This window comes from Rhinopithecus roxellana, chromosome 12 (assembly GCF_007565055.1).
Source record: "Rhinopithecus roxellana isolate Shanxi Qingling chromosome 12, ASM756505v1, whole genome shotgun sequence".
Lineage (NCBI taxonomy): Eukaryota > Metazoa > Chordata > Mammalia > Primates > Cercopithecidae > Rhinopithecus > Rhinopithecus roxellana.
In genome coordinates, this window is record NC_044560.1 from 4562909 (window position 1) to 4588826 (window position 25918).

General features: G+C 42.4%; 1 protein-coding gene across 5 annotated transcripts in view; it reads right to left on the reverse strand.

The window, feature by feature from the left end:
* KIF1B (kinesin family member 1B) overlaps positions 1-25918 on the reverse strand; it is a 180382-nt gene that overhangs the window by 25941 nt on the left and 128523 nt on the right. For all 5 annotated transcript variants that reach the window (XM_030912835.1, XM_030912838.1, XM_030912836.1 and 2 more), the window contains 11 exons: positions 24541-24659; positions 22438-22523; positions 21980-22109; positions 21650-21812; positions 18680-18770; positions 16377-16495; positions 14677-14732; positions 11686-11794; positions 9790-9856; positions 8864-8948; positions 5414-5519 (listed from right to left, as the gene is read on the reverse strand). In XM_030912835.1, coding sequence (XP_030768695.1) covers positions 5414-5519; positions 8864-8948; positions 9790-9856; positions 11686-11794; positions 14677-14732; positions 16377-16495; positions 18680-18770; positions 21650-21812; positions 21980-22109; positions 22438-22523; positions 24541-24659 — 1131 coding nt within the window. The remainder of the gene's footprint in view (positions 1-5413; positions 5520-8863; positions 8949-9789; positions 9857-11685; positions 11795-14676; positions 14733-16376; positions 16496-18679; positions 18771-21649; positions 21813-21979; positions 22110-22437; positions 22524-24540; positions 24660-25918) is intronic.

Consider the following 25918-nt stretch of genomic DNA (forward strand, 5'->3'; position numbering starts at 1 on the left):
TCAAGTGATCTTCCCACCTTAGTAGGAAAGTGCTAGTATTACAGGTATGAGCCATTACAGTGGCAATTCTTGAGAGGTGGTTGTAAGAAATACAACAAAGACTAGGAGAAATGTCAATTTAATTAAGCTAGCAATAGAATTTAGGGTTACAAACAGGGCTGAATCCCAAGACATATTTTCCTGTATGCTTCCTAAGGTGGTGAGAAGTAATTCCAAATGGATTTCTCAAGATGTTCTGAACAGCAGCAGTATCAGAGGAAAAACAGGTTTCAAGGTGACTGCTTTAAAGGATATATTCCTTTGAATTTATTATTTATGAACAATTAAAAACCAGCTTCTGGTCAGTCATGGTAGCTTACACCTGTAATCCCAGCACTATGGGAGGTAAAAGTGGGAAGATGACTTGAGGCCAGGAATTTGAGGTCAGCCTGGGCAATACAGCGAGAATCCGTCTCTACAAAAAAATTTTACATTAGCTAGGCATGGTGGCACATGTCTGGAGTCCCAGCTATTCGGGAGGCTTAGGCGGGAGGACTGCTTGAGCCCAGGAATTCAAGGTTGCAGTGAGCTATGATCATGCTACTGCACTTTATTTATTTATTTATTTATTTATTTATTCAGAGATGGAGTCTAGCTCTCTTGCCAGCCTAGAGTGTAGTGGCGTGATCTTGGCTCCCTGCAACCCGCCTCCTAGGTTCAAGTGATTCTCCTGCCTCAGCCTCCTGAGTAGCTGGGACTACAGACACGTGCTGCCATGTCCAGCTAATTTTTCTATTTTTAGTTGAGATGGGGTTTCACCATATTGGCCAAGATGGTCTTGATCTCTTAACCTCGTGATCCACCCGCCTTGGTCTTCCAAAGTGCTGGGATTACAGGGGTGAGCCACCATGCCCGGACACAATTTTTTTTTTTTTTTTTAAACCATCTGCAGGTATAGCTACTACACTCTAGCCTGGACAACAAAGCAAGACCTTTCTTGTCTCAAGAAAACAAAACAGAAACCACCTTCTTACACTATGGTCATATCTGATGAACCCTCTTGAGTTCATTAGGAGAATCTCTGAAATGTAAACTAAATGGAGTCCAAATTAAGGGAAATAATCATTACATCAGTAACATCAGTCAAATATATGAATATGTTTATGGTTTTTCTTTTTTTTGAGACAGAGTCTTGCTCTGTCGCCCAGGCTGGAGTGCAGTGGCACGATCTTGGCTCACTGCAACCTCCGCCTCCAGGGTTCAAGCGATCCTCTGCCTCAGCTTCCAGAGTAGCTGGGATTCCAGGCGCCCACCACCATGCCAGGCTAATTTTTGTATTTTTGGTAGAGACAGGGTTTCACCATGTTAGCCAGGATGGTTTCGATCTCCTGACCTCATGATCTGCCCGCCTCGGCCTCCCAAAGTGCTGGGATTACAGGCATGAGCCACTGAGCCCAGCCCATTTATGTATCTTTTAACATTTTAGGTTATATTGTCATATATCACTTCCTTCAATTTTCTTCCCTAAATGAGATAATTTTTAAAAAACTTCCTTTAATACCAAACCAGGATTTTTTTCTATTTCAAAAGAAGAAAATAAACAGATAAAACAAGTAGCCCTGACAGAAGAAAGATAAATGTTTAAAAACATATATAAAATATTTTTCACAGACTCAGCTATCCAAATAGCCAAATTTGTCTCTATTACTGCACAGGACAAAACAGAGAAGAAAGGGAACAGTTTTGCAAGGCTGTAACGGGCTCAGTTTTTTTTTTTTTTTTTTTTTTTGAGACGGAGTCTCACTCTGTCGCCCAGGCTGGAGTGCAGTGGCCGGATCTCGGCTCACTGCAAGCTCCGCCTCCCGGGTTTACGCCATTCTCCTGCCTCAGCCTCCCGAGTAGCTGGGACTACAGGCGCCCGCCACCTCGCCCGGCTAGTTTTTTGTATTGTTAGTAGAGACGGGGTTTCACCATGTTAGCCAGGATGGTCTCGATCTCCTGACCTCATGATCTGCCCGTCTCGGCCTCCCAAAGTGCTGGGATTACAGGCTTGAGCTACCGCGCCCGGCCAATGGGCTCAGGTTTTATAAAGCAATAAACCTTTCTTCAAGCTTTTGACAGACAGAAGACAGATAAAGAGGAGAACAGAAAACAAAACCTGAGATTCTGTATGAAATGGAGAAACATTCTACTTTGTAATGTAGAAGAGGAAAACTTGAAAAGGCCTAAGAATAGAATTGACAAGTTTAGTAAATGGAATGAGAAAATAATTTGAAACTCTAAAAATCATTTAAGAAGCTATATGCTTCTTAGGGTATAGAATAGGGTCTACTTTATCCTAGGTACAATAGGTTTACATGGGGAGGGGACTACAAAATTAAAATAGCAATCAAAGCAACATAAGACAGAAAGCATTCTGATAAACTAGAATCCTATGTGCAAAAAAGCAAACAGAAAATACCTAGGAATATCCTTATCAAGAAAGAGCCTGCAAAAACATAGAAAAGGCTTTAGTTAGTGCAGCAAAAACAAAAACAAAAACAAAACAAAATAGAGAGAATCAGAAAAAATATATATATAAAAGACAAATTTGCTGATAAGCAAAGTGAATTCAAGTGGACAATTAACAGAGAATCCCATGGAACACAATTCAATAGAGGACTTACAAAAACATGGATCCCTCTCCTGAGACTTCCAACTAAGGAAAATGCCAGACATAGGAGGGAAAGTGGAGACCACCACCATCAATACCCCTTAATACTTAATACTTAGTATTAAGAATAATAGGAAATTGCTATGGAGTTAAGGGAAAACCAAGTCAATGCGTTAACATAAATGTAGGACTGGGAAGAAAAGGAATAATAGTCCCTTGTCAATTATACTCTACTATCAATATATTAGCAAAGCCCTCTAAGATAAATACATAATATACCCAAATTGGAGGTAAGTTCAACTTTAAACATTAAACCTTAGACAAATGGAACGAAAGTTCTCTTAACCAAACTCCATTATGCCACTTACCATATTAACCTATGTTTTCTATATCCCTAAAATATATAGATTGATGGCTAGTTCTCCTTGAGCATTCTAAACTACAAAGATGTCTCATTTGCCCAGACACTTCACTCCGACGAGTTAAGTTGAGTGCTTATCAAATGTCAGTAGTATCTGGTCCCAAATCTGTTTCTGCCAGTTGTACTTGTTATTATTATCTAACTTCATTAAACATTAGGCAAATCAATGAAAGATGAAAACAAATAATTTTTGTTCCTGTGAAAACTAAGTTGAATGTTTTCAAAAGGTTTGATAATGGTGAGTTGTTGAAAAATTACTGTTAAGGCCGGGCGCGGTGGCTCAAGCCTGTAACCCCAGCACTTTGGGAGGCCGAGATGGGTGGATCACGAGGTCAGGAGATCGAGACCATCCTGGCTAACACGGTGAAACCCCGTCTCTACTAACAATACAAAAAACTAACCGGGCGAGGTGGCGGGCGCCTGTAGTCCCAGCTACTCAGGAGGCTGAGGCAGGAGAATGGCGGGAACCTGGGAGGCGGAGCTTGCAGTGAGCTGAGATCCAGCCACTGCACTCCAGCCTGGGCCACAGAGCAAGACTCCGTCTCAAAAAAAAAAAAAAAAAAAAAAAAAAAGAAAAAAAAATTACTGTTAAGTTTGGGTGAGATAAATGTAAAAGAAAGGGGAAAATGATAAAATGTTTAAATGGTAAAATGTTATTAAATGGTAAAAAGTTTAAAGGATTTTGAACTTAGATTTTCTTCACAGATTTCTAATTCTTGCTCCACCAAACTAAAAGTCACAGATGATGAATTACGGGTGTGGTTTTGCAAGAAAGAATCAGAATTCCAGTAAATGACCTTATAATTAAAGAAAAGGCCATGGCCTTCCAGCAAAAGCTTGGTGAATTAATGTAGATTTATATAGTTTAAATTAGAACAGAAATATTTAAGGTGTTTTTCCTTTTGTTATTCTTGACTTCAGCCTTTTTTGATCAACTCATTCTAACTCACAAGATAAGCTACTTTTAACAAAGCCAAATTCATTTCTTATAGCACCTGACCTGTTGTTGGGCATGAATTAAAGGACTTCTCAAAGCTACTCTAATGGAGGCAAACTTAGAATAACCAGTATTTCAACCAAAGCCCATCTTTCCCTGTATATTTTACTAAGTACCCTACGGAAATTTACAATACATTTTTCATAGCTACAAAGAAAATGTGGTGGTAAAACCCAGCTGAACATTGGCAGAAAACAGAGAGCTATGCAGAATTACTGCAGACTTCAGGGAAATAGTATTGTTCATGATTTTGCCCACGGATAGTTAAAGCACCCGTCTTGATCTCTTCCACTCTCCTCCCCAAACCCCAAACATACATGCCCTCTCACTCCTTCCCTCTTTTTCCACAGCCCCTGCCAGCAAACACAGGTTTCCTTTTTCTCTTTCCTATGGTAAACTATAACACAAAAGAACAACAGAAAGAAATTAATCCTGGTCCAAACCTTTCACTCCATTTCTGACTATTGTCTTATTCTTTCCCTCCTTCCTCTCAACACGGATGTAAACAAGTTTTTCAGGAGCAGACTGAAGCACAGCAAAGTCCTGTGGTGGGAAGGCACTGTGCTCAGCCCACATTAGAAGAGACAGCCGCTCCTGTTTCCCAGCCCCTACGATATAGAGACAGAGTCTCTGAGACAATGAGAACTCCTTTCCTGGGTGAGGTAAGAGGACCCCAGCTGGTTTAGTTCAAGTTTTACAAGGGAAAATAGAATGGCTATGTACTTTATGAATTGTCTGTTATCACCCGATTATAAAAGACAATTTTAAGTGAAACATTTACAATAAAAAACAAAATAAAATCTACTATTTATGGCAGCCAATCTTGGTCGTAAGAGTCCGTATTATTTATCACTTTTGTGCATAAATGAAAACCAAATACTAAGGATAATTGAGTCTATAGCAGTAGCAGCAAAGACTAATAACAAGAGGCTTCATTTTATCTTAGAGGGCACATTTCCATGATACTTAGGAGTGAGAGAAACCCTTCTCTCCACAGCAACAATTTCACAGGAAAACATTTGGTCTTGGCAATAATTAATTTGTACTTTTAAATCCTTGGGGAATATACTGAGTTTTCTTTCTCCAATTTTCTTTTATCACTTGTTACATCTATTCAAACTTCACGTGGGACAGATCACTTCCACTCTCTAACAGTAACTGATCACATACCAATATCTCCAATACTTTCTTTCTTTCTGGACAGCACAGCAGCCAGGTGAAGAAATAAAGAGATTTTTGAAGCTAGAAGGGAGAAGGGAGTTAATTTCTTCGTCCGAACTGGGAGTCAATGAATAAGGAACCTAACGGTGTACCAATTAACGTCCGCAAGTGTGGACTCTTCACACTGCTCTGGGTGTCCTACCTGCTAGAGTTGTGGGAAGACTTCAGGTACTTGGCAGAAATAATATTTAGGGAGAGGATGGCATCAACTGCAGCTTCATCCACCTCAGGTTTATTCCGAATACGACCTAAAAGAAAGGATAAAGAAAACAGAGCACAGACACATTTAAAAACAAAACATGAATTCATTAAGCCAAAAAGAAACTTTTAAATCTATGTGTAAGTTCAGGAGCTGGAAGGGTCATTTGGTTACCTGTAGGGTCCTCCATGGTCTGACTCCATTACTTCCCACATTGAGTTAACTATGAAACCATATCGATTCTTTATTCAAAGAGTTTCTCACATTCATCCCAACTTTTATTTATAATATCATTGCCCTGATCACAAAAGGCCACCTCCTCTCTGATCTGGAACCTGCAACAGCCATTTAACTGGTCTCCGGGCTATTCACACCTCCCCTGTTCCAATCCATTCTACTCTCACCTAATAGCAACTTCTTAAGCCACTGACTGACTGTTTTTTGTTGTTTTTTTTAAATAGGGTCTTGGTCTGTCCCCCAGGCTGAAGTGCGGTGGTGCAACCATAGCTCACTGCAGCCTTGAATTCCTGGGCTCAAGTGATCCTCCCACGTAAGCCACCTGAGTAACTGGGAGTTTAGGCCTGCAGCACCACATCCGGCTATTTTATTTCATTTTATTGTAGAGACAGGGCCCCACTATGTTGCTCAGGGGGGTCTCGAACTCCTAGGCTCAAACGATCCTCCTGCCTTGGCCTCCCAAAGTGCTGAAATTATAGGCATGAGCCACCGCACCTGGCCATGCTGACTTTATTACACCCCTTTCTTGCTCAAAATCCTACACTCTGTTTTCAAGTTAACACTAGGGGATGCAGCATTGCATAGAGGTTAAGGACTTGGCCTCCAGTGCTGGACTGCCTGGGTTCCAACTCTACCACCTGTGAGGCTTTGGGCCTAAGGTTCAACCTCTCTGAGCCTCAGTTCCCTCATATGTCAAGTGAGAATAACAATTCCTTCCATATGTTGTTATGAGGATTAAATAAACTAGTATTTTTGGAGCATTCAGAAAACCACCTGGCACATGGTAAACACTACATCAGAGTTTGTTAATAAACTAAAAATACGGGTTCTTCAGAGAAGCCATAGTAACCACTGCCTCTGCGTCCTCCCTCTCCTTCTCTGGTCAGAAAAAGCATCTCTTCTGTTTCGGTATTAGTGTTCCATATAAACATTAATTTTGTCAAAGGACATTCAGTGCTTTGTAAATAAAGTTTAAAAAAAACTAAATTTAAAAAAAGAAAAATTTATTATGAAAAATCTTGAAAAGCTACGACCACTGCTGCCACAGACAAGAGAGAACATAATCTCCCTTCCAAGGATTCTTTTTTTTTTTTTTTTGACAGGGTCTCACTCTGTCATGCAGTGGCATGATCATGAGTCACTGCAGCCTCGACTTCTCAGGTTCAAACAATCCTCCAGCCTCAGCCTCCTGAGTAGTTGAAACTACAGGCACGCGCCACCACACCCAGCTTATTTGTAGAGAGACAGGGTTTTGCCATGTTGTCTAGGCTAGTCTCAAACTCCTGAACTTAAGCGATCCGCCCACCTTGGCCTCCCAAAGTGCTGGGATTACAGGCGTGAGCCACTGTGCCTGGCCCCAAGGTTCTTAAACTGGTCCAGAGAGACACAAGCACTCTGTGGACAGAATTCAGAGGGTCCTTGAGCTTGGATGGAAAAAAAATTACATCTTTATTTTCACAAACCTTTAACTAAAAATTGACATCTCCTTCAATCACAAAGGAATGCAATAAACCACAGAATTGGCCAGTACCCATGACTCTGTCCCCAGTAGAAACCACAGATGTTTCCATGTGCAAAATATCTTATCTATTTATTTATTTTCAGACAGAGTCTCATGCTGTTGCCAGGCTGGAGTACAGTGATACAATCTTGGCTCACTACAACCTCTGCCTCCCAGGTTCAAACGATTCTCCTGTCTCAGCCTCCCGAGTACCTGGGACTACAGGCGTGAGCCACCACGGCCAGCTAATTTTTGTATTTTTACTAAAGACGGGGTTTCACCATGTTGGTCAGGATGGTCTTGATCTCTTGACCTTGTGATCCGCCCACCTCAGCCTCCCAAAGTGCTGGGATTACAGGCGTGAGCCACCGCGCCTGGCCACAAAGTATCTTTTTCATTGATCACTACTTTGAAATTATGGTAATTAGAATAACTGCTAAATCTTGTTATTTCATGCATCAATAAAGAAGAGCTTAATGTTTTAACAAGCGTATTTCAATATTATCGGTTTCTTTTGTAACCCTAAATATTTTTCACATTTGAAAACAATTCTAAGCCTTCACCACTGCCAAAGAGGTCCATAGCAACAAAAGTTCCAAACTCCTGCCTCAGATTGTCATTCTAAAGTTCACACTACTCTCTAGCCAATACACCTTAATTTAATTTCTCCACTCTGGCCATGGGGTTTCTTGTCATTTGCATGTTAGACATATTCCTGACTCTCTTACTCAAAATGCTTGTGTCTGGAAAACAAAAAAACAAAACCCCTCTAATTTTTCTTGAATCTATTCAGTCCTCCTGGCTTGTTTTCACTGTTAACTCTCTTAGCATAGATCTTCCTTTGTCTTTATTTTGGTATTTATTCATCAAAGCATTCTGCATATATATATATGCTGTCTCCCTAACTAAACTGCAAGCTCACAATTAGTAGAGATTTTTCTTTTCTTTTTTTTTTGAGACAGAGTCCCACTCTGTTGTCCATGCTTGAATACAGTGGTGCCATCTCAGCTCACTGCAACCTCCACCTCCCAAGTTTAAGCGATCCTCCCACCTCAGCCTCCTGAGTAGCCGAGACTACAGGTACATGCCATCATGCCCAGCTAATTTTCATATTTTTTTGTAGAGATGGGATTTTGCTACCTTGGCCAGACTCAAACTCCTGAGCTCAAGTAATCCACCCATCTCAGCCTCCAAAAGTGCTGGAATTACAGGCATGAGCCACCACACCCAGTCAGCAGAGATTTCTTTTATGCCCTCTCACAGCCTCTATCACAAAACCATACTCTGGTAACTGAGTTAGTTTGATAACATATCACTAATGATAGAGCGAAGAAACAGGAATACAGAGTTTCAAACTCAAGGCCTCTACAGCTCCACAGTCTATGTTTCCCAATATGGTCTTCCACACATTCCCTGTACCACAAACAGGGAAGAATAACATCTCTAACAGGACACAGTGCCTCACACCTGTAGTCCCAGTTACATGGGAACCTGAGGCAGGAGGATCGCTTGAGCCCAGGAGTTTGAGGCTACAGAGAGCTATGATCTCATCATTGTACTCCAGCCTGGGTGACAGAGCAAGACCCTATCTCAAAAAACAAAAAAAAATTCTCTATAAGTCCTGGTTCTGTCCTTGGCTGATGAAATGTACTCACCGACCACCAGTTCACGAACATCCTTCCAATGGAGCTCGCTCCCCTTCTCATGGATAATGGTCACTGTGATCCTTCGCTGGATGCCCTAGGTAATGAAGCAGGGTTGCAATTTAGCTGGAGCAATCTATTATCTCCTCTCGTCTATTGTTTTCTGGGCTGTATGGCATGGCATGGGGGATGAGCAGGAAGGAGAGGCGTGGAAAGAGGGAAAATGCTATCCACATTGTTATTCAAAAAAAAGGGAGATGTGTCAGGGACTAAGGAATAGTCAGGTCTGATACGGTTTTCTTTTCTTTCTTTTTTTAAAAATTCTTTTTCTCTATGGTTTTAAGAATAAAACCATAATCTGTCACAGGAGATTATGTGGCTGCATCCCAGCCCCTTGCATAATAAGTATTCAACCATGCCCTGATTGTATGTCCCAAGTGTACGGTATCCCTAGTCCCTATGCCCACTTGGGTCTTAAGTACTTTTGAACACTGACTGAACCTACTCTTGATTTACCTACTCTTGAAATATAGGTCTTGATGACCTATATTTCATAACCAGATTTTTAGTCCATTGAAACCTTCATCCTCTACCCCTATTAAGAACTTTTGGTGTGAAAGCACAGAGCTTCCAAACATCCTGAAAAGTATTAAAAGTGACGTAGGAGCTACACAAATTAGAGTAATTAAATGAAATAAAATATTTTTCAAAATAGCTACTCTAAATACATATAAAAGCAAGGGGTAAATATAAGCCAAAGTCTGAGGAAGAAATATCAAAAAACAGACATAGAAAAAAGGAAAAAAATGACAACAGGACAATGCCCCGCCCACCCTTTGAAATAGAGATGGAAACAGAGAAAAAGAAAGAGTTCCATCTCTTATTCTAAACTCTTTTCAGTGTTCCCTCCGAGGCCTATTTTGGTCCCTCATTAGTACCTGATGAAGCAAAAATGTCCCCTGGCAAGGCAAGCCTGCTGTATGGTCAACCACAGCTGGGATATACCTATAAAATCAGAAACGCAAAAGAAACAACTAAGTCCTACTTCATCTGCAAGGGTTCGCCCCTGGTGGTCTTTGTTTTGATAAATTCTGATCCCATGTCTTTCTCACCCATGCTGGCATTTAATCATACAGTCATTTGCATTTACTAATCCTTTCCACACATCTGTGTCTCAATCCTCTCTAGACTTGAGTACTCAAAGGACAGTAATATCTTTTGGTTGCGTTCAGCCCCTTGATATTAAGTATTCAATAAATAATGTAGAAGTGCAATGGCAATTGACAGGAGATAAGAAACACAGATAATTTCAGACTATAGTTTTTTAAGATTCAGAAAGCAATTAATTCAGTAGAAACAATTACTGTAACTACCTCTCCCTCATAATGCAACTTGTAATCACATTATAGGTCTATGAAAAGCCAAATTCCTCAAAGCACTGTCACTACTGACAACTACATATAAGATTAACAGAATCATACTTAACATAGTATCCTACACATAGTAGGAACTTAGTGTTTCCTGATGATGACCATGATGGTGGTTCTCAGAATTACATATAGGAGAACATTAGGATAACATTTACCCTTACCCTTTACATTACCTGATACAGCCCCTTGCCTCTGTCCTAAGAGTAAGATCTCTTTCATTTGTGTTTTTCCAAAAGCATTTTAGAGATGATTATATACAACAATTATATTAATCACTTACTCTAACTCAGCTCATCGAGACAGAGTAAACTGATGGTATCATTTTGATCTAGGACAGTGGTTCTCAACTGAGGATTCTCCCTCTGGGGGATATTTGCCAATGTCTGAAGACATTTTTGGTTGTCACAAATAGAGTGGAGCTGCTACTGGCATCTTATGGATAGGGGCCAGGGATGCTGCAAAATATTCTAAATGCACAGGATAGCCCCTCACAACACAGATTTATCTAGCCCCAAATAGTGCTGAGGTTGAGAAACCCTGGTCTAGGAAAAGATTCTGCCCTTCTATGTCCTCCTTGACATTAGTAATGTTAAGTCTTTACCATATTCTATGCAATATGCTCCTTTTGCTTTACTACTGATAAAACCCACTATGATAAAACCCTTATAACAAGGTACCGCCTGGCACAGTGGCTCACGCCTGTAATCCCAGTACTTTGGGAGGCCGAGGCGGGCAGATCACCTGAGGTAGGGAGTTCGAGACCAGCCTGGCCAACATGGTGAAACCCTGCCTTTACTAAAAATACAAAAATGAGCCAGGTGTGGTGGCACGCACCTGTAATCCCAGCTACACAGGAGGCTGAGGCAGGAGAATCGCTTGAACCTGGGAGGCAGAGGTTGCAGTGAGCCGAGATCACGCCATTGCACTCCAGCCTGGGCAACAGAGCAAGCCTCTATCTCAAAAAAAAAAAAAAAAAAAAACCCAAAAAACAAGAAGATTTGCCTGTCTCCATGATTTTGCTGTTGCTAACGAGAAGGTAAATTATTATGCTGAACAGTCAGTTCTTTGACAAACATCTGATTCAAATATCAAGACCACCAAAAATCAATTCAAAACTGGAATTCGGCCAGGTGTGGTGGCTCATGCCTATAGTCTCAGCATTATAGGGAGGCCTATAATGCTGGGAGGCCGAGGCAGGAGGACTGCTTGAGGCCAGGAGTGGTCAAGACTAACCTGGTCAACATAACAAGACTGCATCTCTATTAAAACAAAAACAAAAACAAAATTACCCCTGGAATTTGACAGTGACAATGATTCATGAACCCAAATACAAGAAGATTCAAAATCGCATTTCCTAATTTGAAACATTTTGCCTTATTTAAAAAATTATTAAGTTGGACTTACTCTCCTGTAGGCTCCAGTTCACTGATCTCAAACCAAACCAGGAGGTCATACTTGCTCATGCTCTGGCCAAGGCTGGTTTTGCTCATCGTGTTTAACTTGGTGGCTGGAACTTTGAAAAGTTTTTAGAGTATGTCAAAATCTGGTCCAAGACTACTCAGCAAAAGTACAAGCTTCTCTAATGTCAGTCTTTAAAGACATACTTGGGAAAGGCAGCAAGAGTCAGAGGAAAGATTGCAATGCAAAAGACCCAGAGAAACACCAATATAAACTTTGCAAGTTATTAGTTATCTCTAAATTCAGAGAACAAGGAAAATGAAGAAATCAGTATTTTTTTCCTCAACAAACTGTCTCTAATGATGAGAAAACGGCTTTTGTGTAGAATAAATGTACTCATGAAACCTTCCAATTCCAGAATCTCAAATTGTGTGGCATGCAGAGCATGGGACTAACATGGGAGAGACGGCCGGGCGCAGCGGCTCAAGCCTGTAATCCCAGCACTTTGGGAGGCCGAGACGGGTGGATCACGAGGTCAGGAGATTGAGACCATCCTGGCTAACACGGTGAAACCCCGTCTCTACTAAAAATATAAAAAAAAAAAACTAGCCGGGCGAGGTGGCGGGCACCTGTAGTTCCAACTACTCGAGAGGCTGAGGCAGGAGAATGGCGTAAACCCGGGAGGCAGAGCTTGCAGTGAGCTGAGATCCGGCCATTGCACTCCAGCCTGGGAGACAGAGCGAGACTCCGTCTCAAAAACAAAAAAACAAAACAAACAAAAAAAAAAAAAAAACACGGGAGAGACAACGCTTGGAAAGCCTCACACGTCACAGGGGCTCAATCAAAGCTGGTGTCCTGGAGAAAAGACCCATCCTCCACCCTAGTGGTTCCCAAACCTCCCTGCACATAGGAGCACCTGGGGACCTTAAAGTCCAGGACATACCCCAGATCAATTAAATCACAATCTCTAAGGGAAGGACACAGTTCTTCCTCCATGAGGGGTAAAGTTTCCCAGGCGATACCAACGTGAGGACAAAGTTGGGTACCACAGGTCTCATTTATAAATACAGGATTCTGTATATGATCTTATGTTACACATTTTCTTCAGATTTAAATTCCATATTCTTTTTTTTGTTTTTTGTGGCGTGATCTTGGCTTACTGCAACCTCTGCCCCCGGGCTCAAACCATCCTCCCACATCAGCCTCCTGAGTAGCTGAGACCAAAGGCGTGCACCACCGCGCTCGGCTAATTTTTGCATTTTTTTGTAGAGACGGGGTTTCGCCATGTTGCCCAGGCTGGTCTCTAACTCTTGAGGTCAAGCAATCTGTCTGACTCAGCCTCCCAAAGTGCTGGGATTACAGGTGCGAGCCACCACACCCGACCAGATTTAAACTCCATATTCTTAACTGTACTGATGCTATGTGACTTTAGTTAAGCTGCTTAACCTCTGGGAGTCTGTCTCCTCATTTATAAACTGTAGATCCTAATATTTAGCCTACTATCTTGAAAAGTGATCATGAAGATCCACTAACATAATGTATAAAAAGGGGCTTTATGAATCATTTAGCACTATTCACATGTGTACCCTATCACCAGTATTCAGCCCAGCTGAGTTTCACATGAGTTGGTGATGCTAGTCAGAAAGAAAATAGGGTAAGTGATCCTGGCAGTCATCTAAGGGGTCAGAAAGCAAAACCAGAAGTATTCTAACACACCATCTACTAGTAAAATCTTCCAAATTAAAAATACTACTGCAAAGAATCCATAAAAACAAATGCAAGGGCCTCCCCCACTGACACGGTGATGTGAAACGGGCACATGTAGAGAAAATGCTTCCCAAATCTCTAGGAAGAAAATGTGATACGACCTTGAAAATGTGCTGAGCTCTACATTCAGCTCAAGTTGCAAACGGAAATGTCAGTGTTTCATATGCAGAGAGCCAGGCTTCAGGACAAGCGCCTGAGGTTGGTTCTACATCTAAGGTGGAGCTAATTCAGCTACTAACCATCTCGTTTGGGTACCCTCTCGCTCTGGCAGCTGGGAACTGGCAGAAAGAGAAAAGGCGGCAATGGGTCAGCCTCATCCTGGAAGATGGCAATAGCGGAGGATGCGAGCACACTGGCGTGCTCAGAAAATGTGTCCAAGACATGCACATTCACATAGCCAGACACGAGAAACCGAATCAGCTCAATCTTTCTCTCATGGTCTGAAGGCAGATGAAGATGGGGAATACAATGGGTGGAGAGTGACCACAGGGTGGGGTGGGAATTTGGCGAATGGGCAATGAGGAAAAAGGACAGAAATAAAGAAAAATCAAAACAAGATCACTGAACATGCAGAATAAATTTACTATGCAAAGAAATGCCTAGTCCCCTGACAGTTATGGGAAGTTACATACAAAGCAGAAAGATTTAGGAACAGAGTGATTATCAAAATCTGCAAATAGAAGACCAGAGAGTTGGTAGATAAGGCCCCCTACTGTTTCTTACTTCTTGTCTTATTTTATTATTTTATTTTATATTGTTTTGAGACGGAATTCCGCTCTTGTTGCCCAGGCTGGAGTACAAAGGTGCAATTTCAGCTCACTGCAACTTCCACCTCCCTGGTTCAAGCGATTCTCCTACCTCAGCCTCCCAAGTAGCTGGGATTACAGGAGTGTGCCACCATGCCCGGCTAATTTTGTATTTTTAGTAGAGACGAGAGTTTCACCATGTTGGTCAGGCTGTTCTCGAACTCCTGACCTCAGGTGATCCACCTGCCTCGGTCTCCCAAAGCGCTGGGATTACAGGCGTGAGGCACCGGGCCTGGCCTTTACTTCTTATTTTAAATCAGGAACTAGGAATTCTAGTTCCTACTAGATATATACAAGAGGAGCAGGAATACATGTGGATACATAGAAGGATAGAAATTCAAACATGACTTCTATTTGAAGTCATTCAGAATAGGAGATATATTCACACAGAAATTATCATGCAAAAAGCAGAGTGAGTGCTCACCTGGCTTGGACAGAGGCATGGGTGGAGGGAAGAATCGGCGGCATGGCTGAGGCGGACTGCAAAGAAAGGAAGACAAAGATCAAGACTACAAAGAGTTATTTATTTTAGAAATTCTCCCCTTTGTGCTGGACTGCAAACTGAATTTCCATCTCTTTAGGCATTTCACAACTAGGAGTGAGAATGTATGTAAAAGTTCTGTGACAGTACAGAAAGAAAACGTTTTATGTGTAGCTTCTAAAAGCAGGGAAAAAGAGAGAAACTGTTTGACTTCCACATGCCTATCTCAAGACATTCCATTTGCAGATTTGAGGTTCTGGATTCCAAGTTGGAGTTTTCCAACATTAACGTAAACAGAACCGGCACACAGATGTTAAGATTAACATAATTATTATTCCTCTTGCTGGTCACTACCATCGCTTTATACTTCCCTTTGTGTGAATGTATTTAGAAGAAAAAAAATTTTGTAATAACTATTTGCAGTGTAGAAATCAATAAACCCTGTTTTTTCAAGAGAAAGAAAAGCACTACAGAGTTGGATGTTGATATCAACAGCATGTTTTAATTCCCTTTAAGGGAGCAGACTTTTGCATTTTCAACTCTGGCATAATACCAGATAATAGAGATAATCCTAGATAGTGAAATAGGCTAAATCTCATTTTAAAAATGTCTCCTTCTAAGTCTTAGCTAATAAGTGGAATAAGAAAACTCTTCTGCCAACACCAACACTCTGCCATCATCAGAAAGGCCCTTCGTTGCCTTCCTCAGCAGTTTTGATGACTGTAATTAGAGAGCTTCTATTTCATAAAGCTGTGGGCATTAGGAACAATTTTTTTTTTTTTGAGACGGAGTCTCGCTGTGTTGCCCAGGCTGGAGTACAGTGGTGCGATCTCGGATCACTGCAAGCTCCGCCTCTCAGGTTCACACCATTCTCCTGCCTCAGCCTCCCGAGTAGCTGGGACTACAGGCGTCTGCCACCACACCCAGCTAATTTTTTGTATTTTTAGTAGAGACGTGTTAGCCAGGATGGTCTCGATCTGCTGACCTCGTGATCCGCCCGTCTCGGCCTCCCAAAGTGCTGGGATTACAGGCTTGAGCCACCGTGCCGGGCCAGGAACAATTTTTAACAATTTTCATGTTACATTCCTATCACCTCAAATTTCTACCATATTTAAAGTCTCTTCCTATAAAAAGATGGTACTTGAGATCACCTGGTCAAAATTTAATTTGTTCTATCTAAAATCAGCGATTAGGTAGCTATAAGATGATGGTGAAGTTTCTTTTTTTTTTTTTTTTTTTTTTTTTTTTTTGAGATGGAGTCTCGCTCTGTCGTCCGGGCTGGAGTGCAGTGGCCGGATCTCAGCTCACTGCAAGCTCCGCCTCCCGGGTTTACGCCATTCTCCTGCCTCAGCCTCCCGAGTAGCTGGGACTACAGGCGCCCGCCATCTCGCCTGGCTAGTTTTTTGTGTTTTTTAGTAGAGACAGGGTTTCACAGTGTTAGCCAGGATGGTCTCGATCTCCTGACCTCGTGATCCGCCCTTCTCGGCCTCCCAAAGTGCTGGGATTACAGGCTTGAGCCACCGCACCCGGCCTAGATGATGGTGAAGTTTCTAAATCCCTCAAAAGATTTCTTCCTTTCCAGCAATTGAGAAACTAAAAATCAAAACAATACCATCAAAAATGTTTGCTTATCTGGTCCAAACCTGTTAAGCTCCTGTCCTTGCAGATGAAGCGGGTGCTGCTGATAATGCCCAAAGACTTCAAATACAATAGGCTTGGTTTTGATGTAATCCACAAACGATTCAGTGATCTCCACTGCAATCTACAGCCAAGCAAGATTAGGAAAAGATTACAAGAAACTACAGATTTCTGCTTCAATCAGAACTTTAGGTATTTTGATTTTTTTTGTCTGTTTGTTTTTGAGACAAGGTCTTGCTCTGTAGCGCACGAACAAGGCTCATGGAGCCTCACCCTCCCAGGCTCAAGCAATCTTCCTGCCTCAGGCTCCGGAGTAGCTAGGACTACAGGCATGCACCACCATGCTTGGCTAATTTAAAACAATTTTTTGTAGAGACAGCATCTCACTATGTTTCCCAGACCGGTCTTTAACTCATGCACTGAACTGATCCTTCCGCCTCAGCTCCCGAAGTGCTGGATTACAGGCATGAGCCACTATGCCTGGCCCAACTTTACTACTGCTGATTGTCCAGAATCTGCTGGGCCTCTTGCAACAAAAAACAGGGGATCCCCTATGTTGTTTTTAATTCTAAAGTAATTTTTCCAAGCTTCAGGTATTCAAGATCTTCCATAATTTGCCTCAACTGATCTTGGCCCCTGTTCCCCTTCCCACGCTTACCATTCTGGCTCACTCACTCACCTGCTGCTCCTTTCACCTGCTCTCTCTTCTGCTGTGCCCAGGACTGGCCCAGGCTGCAACCCTGCCTGGAAGGCACTTCCATACATCCATGCATGTACTGACTATGGCCTATGTGCCAGGCACAATGCCAAGTTTGACACACCTTTTCTTGCTTATACTACATCCTTCAGGGAGCTTCCTATCCCCTTTCTCCCCCCAACTATCCTCCCCAACAAAAAGTAACTATTTTAAGTTAGTTTTCCATTCATATAAATAACTTTCCCTTTCTTCACTCCCACTGCATTTAGTGAATATTTTCTCATGTTCATCTTTGCATGACTGGTGTTTATGTATGCATTTTATTTCCCCTATCGTAATTCGAAGCTCACTGGGAGCATCTGAGATTCATCCGCATTCCCCAGTTGTCAGGCACAATCCTTGTGCAAAGCAGCTGATCAAAGTTTATCAGATACATGCTTGCTTATATTTATATGAACATGAAAAAGAAGATAGCATATTTTGTGTTTGCTTTTTCCATCTTTGAAGTTCTCCTTTCCTCTCTTACTTTAGAGAGCAGACATGGTTAGCAAGAGAATGAGAGACAGTTTCATGTAGTAGTGAAGATCCTGAATGCCAGAGCTACATTTCTCTGAGCTTAAGTCCTATCTCTGCCTCTTGTAACACTGATGAGTAACTTTATTTTTATTACTACTTTTTTTTTTTTTTAAGATGGAGTCTCGCTTTGTTGCCCAGTCTGGAGTGCAGTGGCGCAATCTCAACTCACTGCAACCTCCCCCTCCTAGGTTCAAGCATTTCTTGTGCCTCAGATGGGATTTCACCATGTTGGCCAGGTTGGTCACAAACTCCTGACCTCAAGTGATCCACCTGCCTCGGCCTCCCAGAGTGCTGGGATTACAGGTGTGAGCCACTGTGCCTGGCCTGATGAGTGACTTTAATTGCTCTATGCTTCAGTCATCTCAGTTAACACAGGGATTATCTTAATCTATGGTATAAACGGAAAGACTAAATTACACAAAAACTCTCAGAACAATGACTAACACAAAATAAACTCTCAGTGAATGTTAGCTATTGTGATGAGAATAATGACTCTGGAACACAGCTTGAGTGAAATTCCATGTAAGAGAGGGAAGGATCTGTTTTCTTACTTCACGTAGGAACACAGTTGTAAAGGGCATTAATGTGTTAATTATACTATCAGTTGCAAGGAAAACAGACTCTAAATCTTAATTTAGCTATAGAAGGTATTTGATATTTTTTATGTTATTTGCAATTGAGCAATGTAAGTATCTTAGGGTTTAAAGGACAATGCATTCACTTTAACAAAACTCTTATTAAGCATGCTTATTTTTCTAGGACAGAAACACTAAAACAACTCATTGCATTCAAACTGATGGAAGATTTTATTGGCAGACCAACCCACATTCCACTCACTAGGCCCATTGTAATACAGACAAGAAGGCTTGCTGCTCAGGCCACTGTGGATGACCTCACCACTCTAGCCACGCCCTCTATTGTCTACTCCCCCCCTGCACAGCCAGTGACTTGTACCTCTTCTTATCACCCTTCCTTGGCTGAGAAAACCAAGGTACCAGAAAAACATACGTTTGGCAAAAAAGTCTGGTCACTTACATTCTGCACATGATAAAAGCCCAGGGGACTTCCTCTGCCATTGTTTTTGAGGGGCTCCGTGGAGAATGCTTCATCATGGCGATGCAAAAAGCTTCATAAAAAAATAAAAAGACTCGTGAACACTGTATTAAATGGTTTTATCAGAATCTGTTTCAAGAGCCCAATGTGGATCCTATAGAAAGAAGCATTTCACTTAAGCAGATTCTTTTATTTACATTTCCTTGTCAAGAACCTTTTCCGTATCGCACAGAGGGTATTTCAGATTTTATTTCAAAAATGACTGAAAAATTAACTGATCCTACTTTAGATTTTATTTCAAAAATGACTGAAAAATTAACTGACCCTGATCACTTAGCTATATGGATGTATGTGCAAGAATGCTTTAAAGAGAGTGAAGAAGTGAATTCAATTAACTCCTCTTCCTTTGTAAAAGCTTTTTACTAAAAATAAAAACAATGTCATTTTGTACAGAAAAAAATTAGCAGACTCAAGCTTCCACAGTTAGTGCGAAAGCCTGTGGCTGGCATAGTTACCTAAGAGTCTGTTGTGGATTCAAATGTCACCTCTTCCAGGCAGTCTTTCCTGACTTACCCTGACAGTTCTGTGTTCCCACATTACTAGTAATGTTTTTTTCCTTAACAGCAATGATTTCACTGTAATAATATATTTATATGCCTCTCCCCCCACCAGACAGCAAGTGTTTTCCCACAGGTCTCGACACATAGAAGACACTCTGGAAAAATCTGTTGAACCAATGGGCTATATTTAGTTATCTTCACAGATAGTGAGATGTTATTTTTTTTTCTCTCTCTCCCTATTATTAGTCTGAAATAAAAATAACTGCACAGTTAAAGTGGACCCAATACAAAGATTTACTGCCAGATAGAAAAATCCATCAGAAGGACACCCCTTCCATGAAGAAAAAAATGGAGAAAAAGAAAACATTTTCAGTTCGGGGGAGAGACCAGTAGTATGAACTTGTTGTCTTCCAAATTAGTTCACCAGTCTGAGAACACCGGCATGTTTTTGCCAAGTGCTCCAAACCCTGATTCCTGTATTGCTGGCACTGCAGCATTCTTGGGGTTCCCTGGTGAAAGGTGAAGTCATTCACAGTGCTCTGCAGCCATACCTTCCCGGCAGAGGCCAGAGGAGCCACTGTAAAAACACGGACGCCTTTGAGACTGCTTTCAACACAAGCAACATGCCCTTTCCCCCAGAGCTAACACCAGGTGGAGATGCCGCTCTTTTTAGGAGATTGCAGGACAAAGGTCAACTCACTATTATTGTCACTTCAGACATCAGTTAACCAAACAGATGTTTTCCATGAAAAACATGCCTGATTAGAATAGCAACAGTTCCAAAAAACAGATTCATCTGGTCAACACTATCCTGCCTTAAGTTTGAGGGTATGAGTGAAAACACATTAAATAGGTGACATTAATGCTCAATGGGTAATATTTCAACAATTATGAGTTGTAGCAAATAATATTAGTGGCTTACTATATAGTAATCACATTTAATTTAGATCACATTTAACTCAATTTTCTGTGATAAAACCTGTACAAAAGCTTTATAAACTGCACTAGGACCGATGGGAAGGCCAAGGCACATTCTGAGGGGAGAGGGATGGCAGAACCCAAAGCAGCCTCTTGGTGGCACCAGTAGCAATCTGAGGGCTATAGGTATGGAGGGGTCAGACTTCAATCTCTTGTACTGTGGCCCTTTCCAAGTACTGAAAAGACACATTGAAGTTTGGAGGTATTAAAACTGAAGATTCACAAAAAAGTGTTTTCCTGGGGCAGTCTTGAGAAGAAAGCATCTAGAGCACAGGGTTTGAGAGGGCCGCGGGAAACAGCAAGTCCTATGTGGATGACAAATGAGAAGTGTCACATCTTCTCCACATACTAGCTTTTTTTTTTTTTTTTTTTTTTGAGACGGAGTCTCGCTCTATCGCCCAGGCTGGAGTGCAGTGGCCAGATCTCAGCTCACTGCAAGCTCTGCCTCCTGGGTTTACGCCATTCTCCTGCCTCAGCCTCCCGAATAGCTGGGACTACAGGCGCCCGCCACCTCGCCCGGCTAGTTTTTTGTATTTTTAGTAGAGACGGGGTTTCACGGTGTTAGCCAGGATGGTCTCGATCTCCTGACCTCGTGATCCACCCGTCTCGGCCTCCCAAAGTGCTGGGATTACAGGCTTGAGCCACCGCGCCCGGCCTCATACTAGCTTTTTTCAGTTGATGTAGAATTTATCCTTCTTTACATTGTTTAAATTTTCCTTTTCCGGAGTATTAAATAGGCATAATTGGTGGCCAGATAAGCCACTGCTTTCAGTTTTTTTTTTTTTTTTTTTTGAGACGGAGTCTCGCTCTGTCACCCAGGCTAGAGTGCAGTGGCGTGATCTCGGCTCACTGCAAGCTCCGCCTCCCGGGTTCACACCATTCTCCCGCCTCAGCCTCCGAGTAGCTGGGACTACAGGCACCCACCACCACGCCCGGCTAGTTTTTTGTATTTTTAGTAGAGACGGGGTTTCACCATGTTAGCCAGGATGGTCTTGATCTCCTGACCTCGTGATCCACCCGCCTCGGCCTCCCAAAGTGCTGGGATTACAGGCTTGAGCCACCGCACCCGGCCCAGATTTATTAATAAAACATTTCAACATGAAGAGAACTAGAAAGACTCATCAACAGGCTTATGTGATCAGACCCTACATTCCTGGTAAAGGGGGACCGCTCATAGCAGAGCCCTGTAGCAGGGTGCACGGCATGCTCCTCCCGCCAGGGAACCCTGTTGCATTCCAGGACAGGTTTCTGGTTCTCACTCCCATAGGAGTGATGAAAGCATTTTCCTTCAGAGACTGGTTAGTCTTTGTCTCAAGAGTGTTAATCCCTCACACACGTAAAGCACTCTACAGTGCATAAGAGATGTCACCTCGGTTAGCAGCTAGCTAGGAGGCAGAGCAAAGGGGCAGCTTACTTGAACTGACAGAAGATATCTGCATACTCTGGGAGGATTCCACTGGCCTGCAACACTGTTACTCGGAAAGTGAAGGCACTGCCCAGTTTCAGGTGGTTGCCAATCTCTTCAGAAAACCCTTCCATTACCATCTTACCATCCAGCAAAGTGCTTGACTTCAAATCTAAAGAGGGTCAAATGAAGACACAGACGGTTCAAATAATGCAAAGAGGAGGGAGTTGGGCATTCTTTCCATTCCTAGTTGACGAAGGCCACTATGTCCCTTGATAACAGTCAATATTTTCCCTTTGTCGAAAATGTCCCCAAGCATAGTAAACTCTGTCTACATACCCAAGTCATTCATTCGATTGATTTCTTCTGGAGGAGTAATGACCTCAGAACTCTGACCCTGTCCTTCCACAATCCTCAACTCCTCCAAGGACAGACCAGAACGAGTCATTGCAACAGACGAAAAGTCACTCTGAAAAAAAGGCAGGGGCAGGTACATGGTAAAGTAGTATAAAAACATATTTTTCCCCAGTTGCCTTACTTCTGTTTATCTGCCCAACAAATAACAGTGACTGGAAAATTATATGGACTGAGGGCTGTCTGAGGAAAGGCAATGAATAAAATAGGAATGTTGAGTCTATACACCTTTACCTTCATAATTGTTAGACATGTCCCATATTCTATTGAACTACTCTGTGACAACCAGCACCCTATGTTTTTCAGTTTCACAGAAGTGGTCTCCAATGCTGAACGTTCTTTTTCTTTCCACAAGGTTTTCCTTCTTCCTGAAGGGTTCTCACCTGATTAAAGTATTCATTATCAAAAGATATTTTAGCTGTTCCTGACTGTCGAATTCCAGAGCCATAATCAGGAGCTTCTTCATCCGCTAAAGCAGAAAAAAAAATTAGGAAGAATTGAGTGAGACTACACAGCGGGAGGAAGGGAAAAGGCTCTTGCTGGATTATAAACTCAAGTCCTTTGGCATAAGAGAATGATACCAAAGTAGTAACATGGCATAGGCTGCTTCGCACTCTATTCATGTAGATTGATCAACTTCTTCAGCTCAAATGAGACTAGTCAATAAAGAAATGAGACTAGTCAATAAAGAAATGAGACTAGTCAATAAAGAAATGAGACTAGTCAATAAAGAATTGGTTTTAGACTGGGCGTGGTGGCTCACGCTTGTAATCTCAGCACTTTGGGGGACTGAGGCAGGCAGATCACAAGATCAGGAGTTTGAGACCAGCCTGACCAATATGGTGAAACCCCGTCTCTACTAAAAATACAAAAATTAGCCAGGCGTGCTGGCACACATCTGTAATCCCAGCTACTCAGGAGGCTGAGGCAGGGGAAACCCTTTAACCCGGGAGGCGGAGGTTGCAATGAGCCGAGATCGCACCACTGCACTTCAGCCTGGGCGAGAGAGCGAGACTCCGTCTCAAAAAATTCTGTTTTATTCTTGAGATTGTTCAAATGTCACACCTAGAAATACTGACTGTCTCCATGCTGGCAAGATAATAGTCAATAATACCCAACAAGTATTTGAAAATATTATATTGTACATGTGGAGGAGACTTCCATATACTCAATACTGGTGATTGTGTCACAAGTTTCCATGGGGGAAAGGCTGAAAGGTCACTGGACACAGCACTGAATTTGGCAATTAAGACAGAAAGATTACAGAAAACGACCACATTCTTTCCTCAGAACATAGGCTGGATCATGGAAAAATGGAAAATACCCAAATCTTTTCTTTTTCAATTGTTTTTTAAGAGATGGCGTCTCACTATGTTGCCCCAGTTGGCCTCAAACTCCTGGGCTCAAGCAATCCTACCTCAGCCTCCCAAGTAGCTGGGACTACAGGCATAAGCCACCATAAACAGCTTGTATCAGCTTGACCCATGCATTACAAAACAGCAGCCAAACAAATGTCTATTATAAGTACTCTGAGAAAAAAAAAACAAAACTAAGGAAGTCAAAGGCCTAACAATCCTTTGTTAATAATGAAGCAGTTAAGATACATTATTTAGGCCAGGCTGGGCACAGTGGCTCATGCCTGTAATCCCAGCACTTTGGGAGGCCGAGGTGGGTGGATCATCTGAGGTCAGGAGTTTGAGATCAGCCTGGCCAAAATGGTGAAACCTCATCTCTACTAAAAATACAAAAATTACCTGGGTGTGGTGGTGGAGATTGCAGTGAGTTGAGATTGTGCCACTGCGCTCCAGCCTGGGTAACAGAGTGAGACTCCATCTCAAAACAAAACAAAACAAAACAAAACAAAACAAAACAAAACAAAACAAAAGGCCAATGACTGGCCGGGTGCAATGGCCCACACCTGCAATCCTAGCATTTTGGGAGGCCAGGGCAGGAAGATCGCTTAAGCTCAGGGGTTCAAGACTATGCTGGGCAACATAATGAAACCCCAACTCAATAAAAAACTTAAAAATTAGCTGGGAGGTGGTGTGCGTCTGTAGTCCCAGCTATTCAGGTGGCTGAGGTGGGAGGATGGCTCAGCATGGAGGTGAAGGATGCAGTGAGATATGATTGCACCACTGCATTCCAGCCTGGATGACAAAGTGAGACCTTGTCTCGAAAAAAAAAAAAAAAAGGCCAATGACTTTTACATAGTTAATGCAAGAGCTGTTCTTTAACATGTTTAAGAAAATCTCTTTACCCCATTATTGCAAAATAGCAGTAGTCTGGACTAAGCAGGATCTATTTGTGATACCTGGGAACAATTGCTAGAAAGGAGAAATAAAGGCTTTCTCCAAAGTATGTGTATGTATATTACACATACAAACTCTCCACAGTTTGTGTAATATAAGCGTGACCCACGCGGAACTGGCCTGCTTTGTCTCTAGACAAAGAACTCACAGCTCTCATTTCAGAAGAGGGTCACCTACCTGCGATGGCCTGTACAGCCACACGCAGAAATCCCCGCACTTCACCTTTCTCACTGACGATGGCCACCCTGTGGATCAGGGGCACAGGATACAGCAGATTGCTCAGGTAAACAAATGCCCTGGAGACAGAAACCAGGAGACAAATGTCAGAGCATCCATGGAGAGAGAAACTGCTTTCAGGTTCACTGAGAACATCTTCCTGCAACTGTGAGCTGACTTCTGGCCTTGTCTTGAGACCCCTTCTCAGTCCTATCCTCTCAGATTTGCCTCCAGCTGCCTTTTCAGCACAGATCATGAACAAGCAAATGCTTGGCAGAATTGTTGACGAAGACCAACACACACCAAATCACGCTCTAAAACTTAACTACTGTAGGGAGAAGAGTCACACCTGGAAGCAGACTTTCAAGATACTGCTCTATGAATGCTGCTGGGGGCAGGTTAGAGAAGCCCATTCAAGAGCTTAACTTTTTTTTTTTTTTTTGAGCCAAGAGTCTTACTCTATGGCCAGGCTATAGCACAGTGGCATGATCTCAGCTCTCTGCAACCTCCAACTCCCTGGTTCAAGTGATTCTCCTGCCTCAGCCTCCCGAGTAGCTGGGATTACAGGCACATACCACCATGCCCAGCTAATTTTTGTATTTTTAGTAGAGATGGGGTTTCACCATGTAGGCCAGGCTGGTCTCAATCTCCTGACCTCGTGATCCGCCCACCTCAGACTCCCAAAGTGCTGGGATTACAGGCGTGAGTCACCGTGCCCAGGCAAGGCTAACCTTTTAATTTAAGAAATTATAAAGAGGTTTTGTTTCATTTTTCCCAATAGATAAAACAGAAACCAGGAGACAAAAAATGCAGGAAAATGGGCCAAAACAGTTAATAACTCTAAAATAAATTCCATATCACAGCATTACGGGTCTTTATTGTTTTTTGTTTGTTTGTTTTTAAGATGGAGTCTCACTCTGTCACCCAGGCTGGAATGCAGTGGTGTGATCTCGGCTCACTGCAGGCTCCGCCTCCCGGGTTCACACCATTCTCCTGCTTCAGCCTCCCGTGTAGCTGGGACTACAGGCACACACCACCACGCCTGGCTAATTTTTTTGTATTTTTAGTAGAGAGGGGTTTTCACCGTGTTAGCCAGGATGGTCTTGATCCCCTGACCTCACGATCCACCCGCCACATTCTCCCAAAGTGTTGGGATTACAGGCATGAGCCACCACGCCTGGCCTATGGGTCTTTATTGTTACCTTATTTATTTATTTATTTATTTTGAGATGGAGTTTCGCTCTTATTGCCCAGGCTGGAGTGCAGTGGCGCAATCTCGGCTGACTGCAACCTCCACCTCCCGGGTTCAAGCAATTCTCCTGCCTCAGCCTCCTCAGTA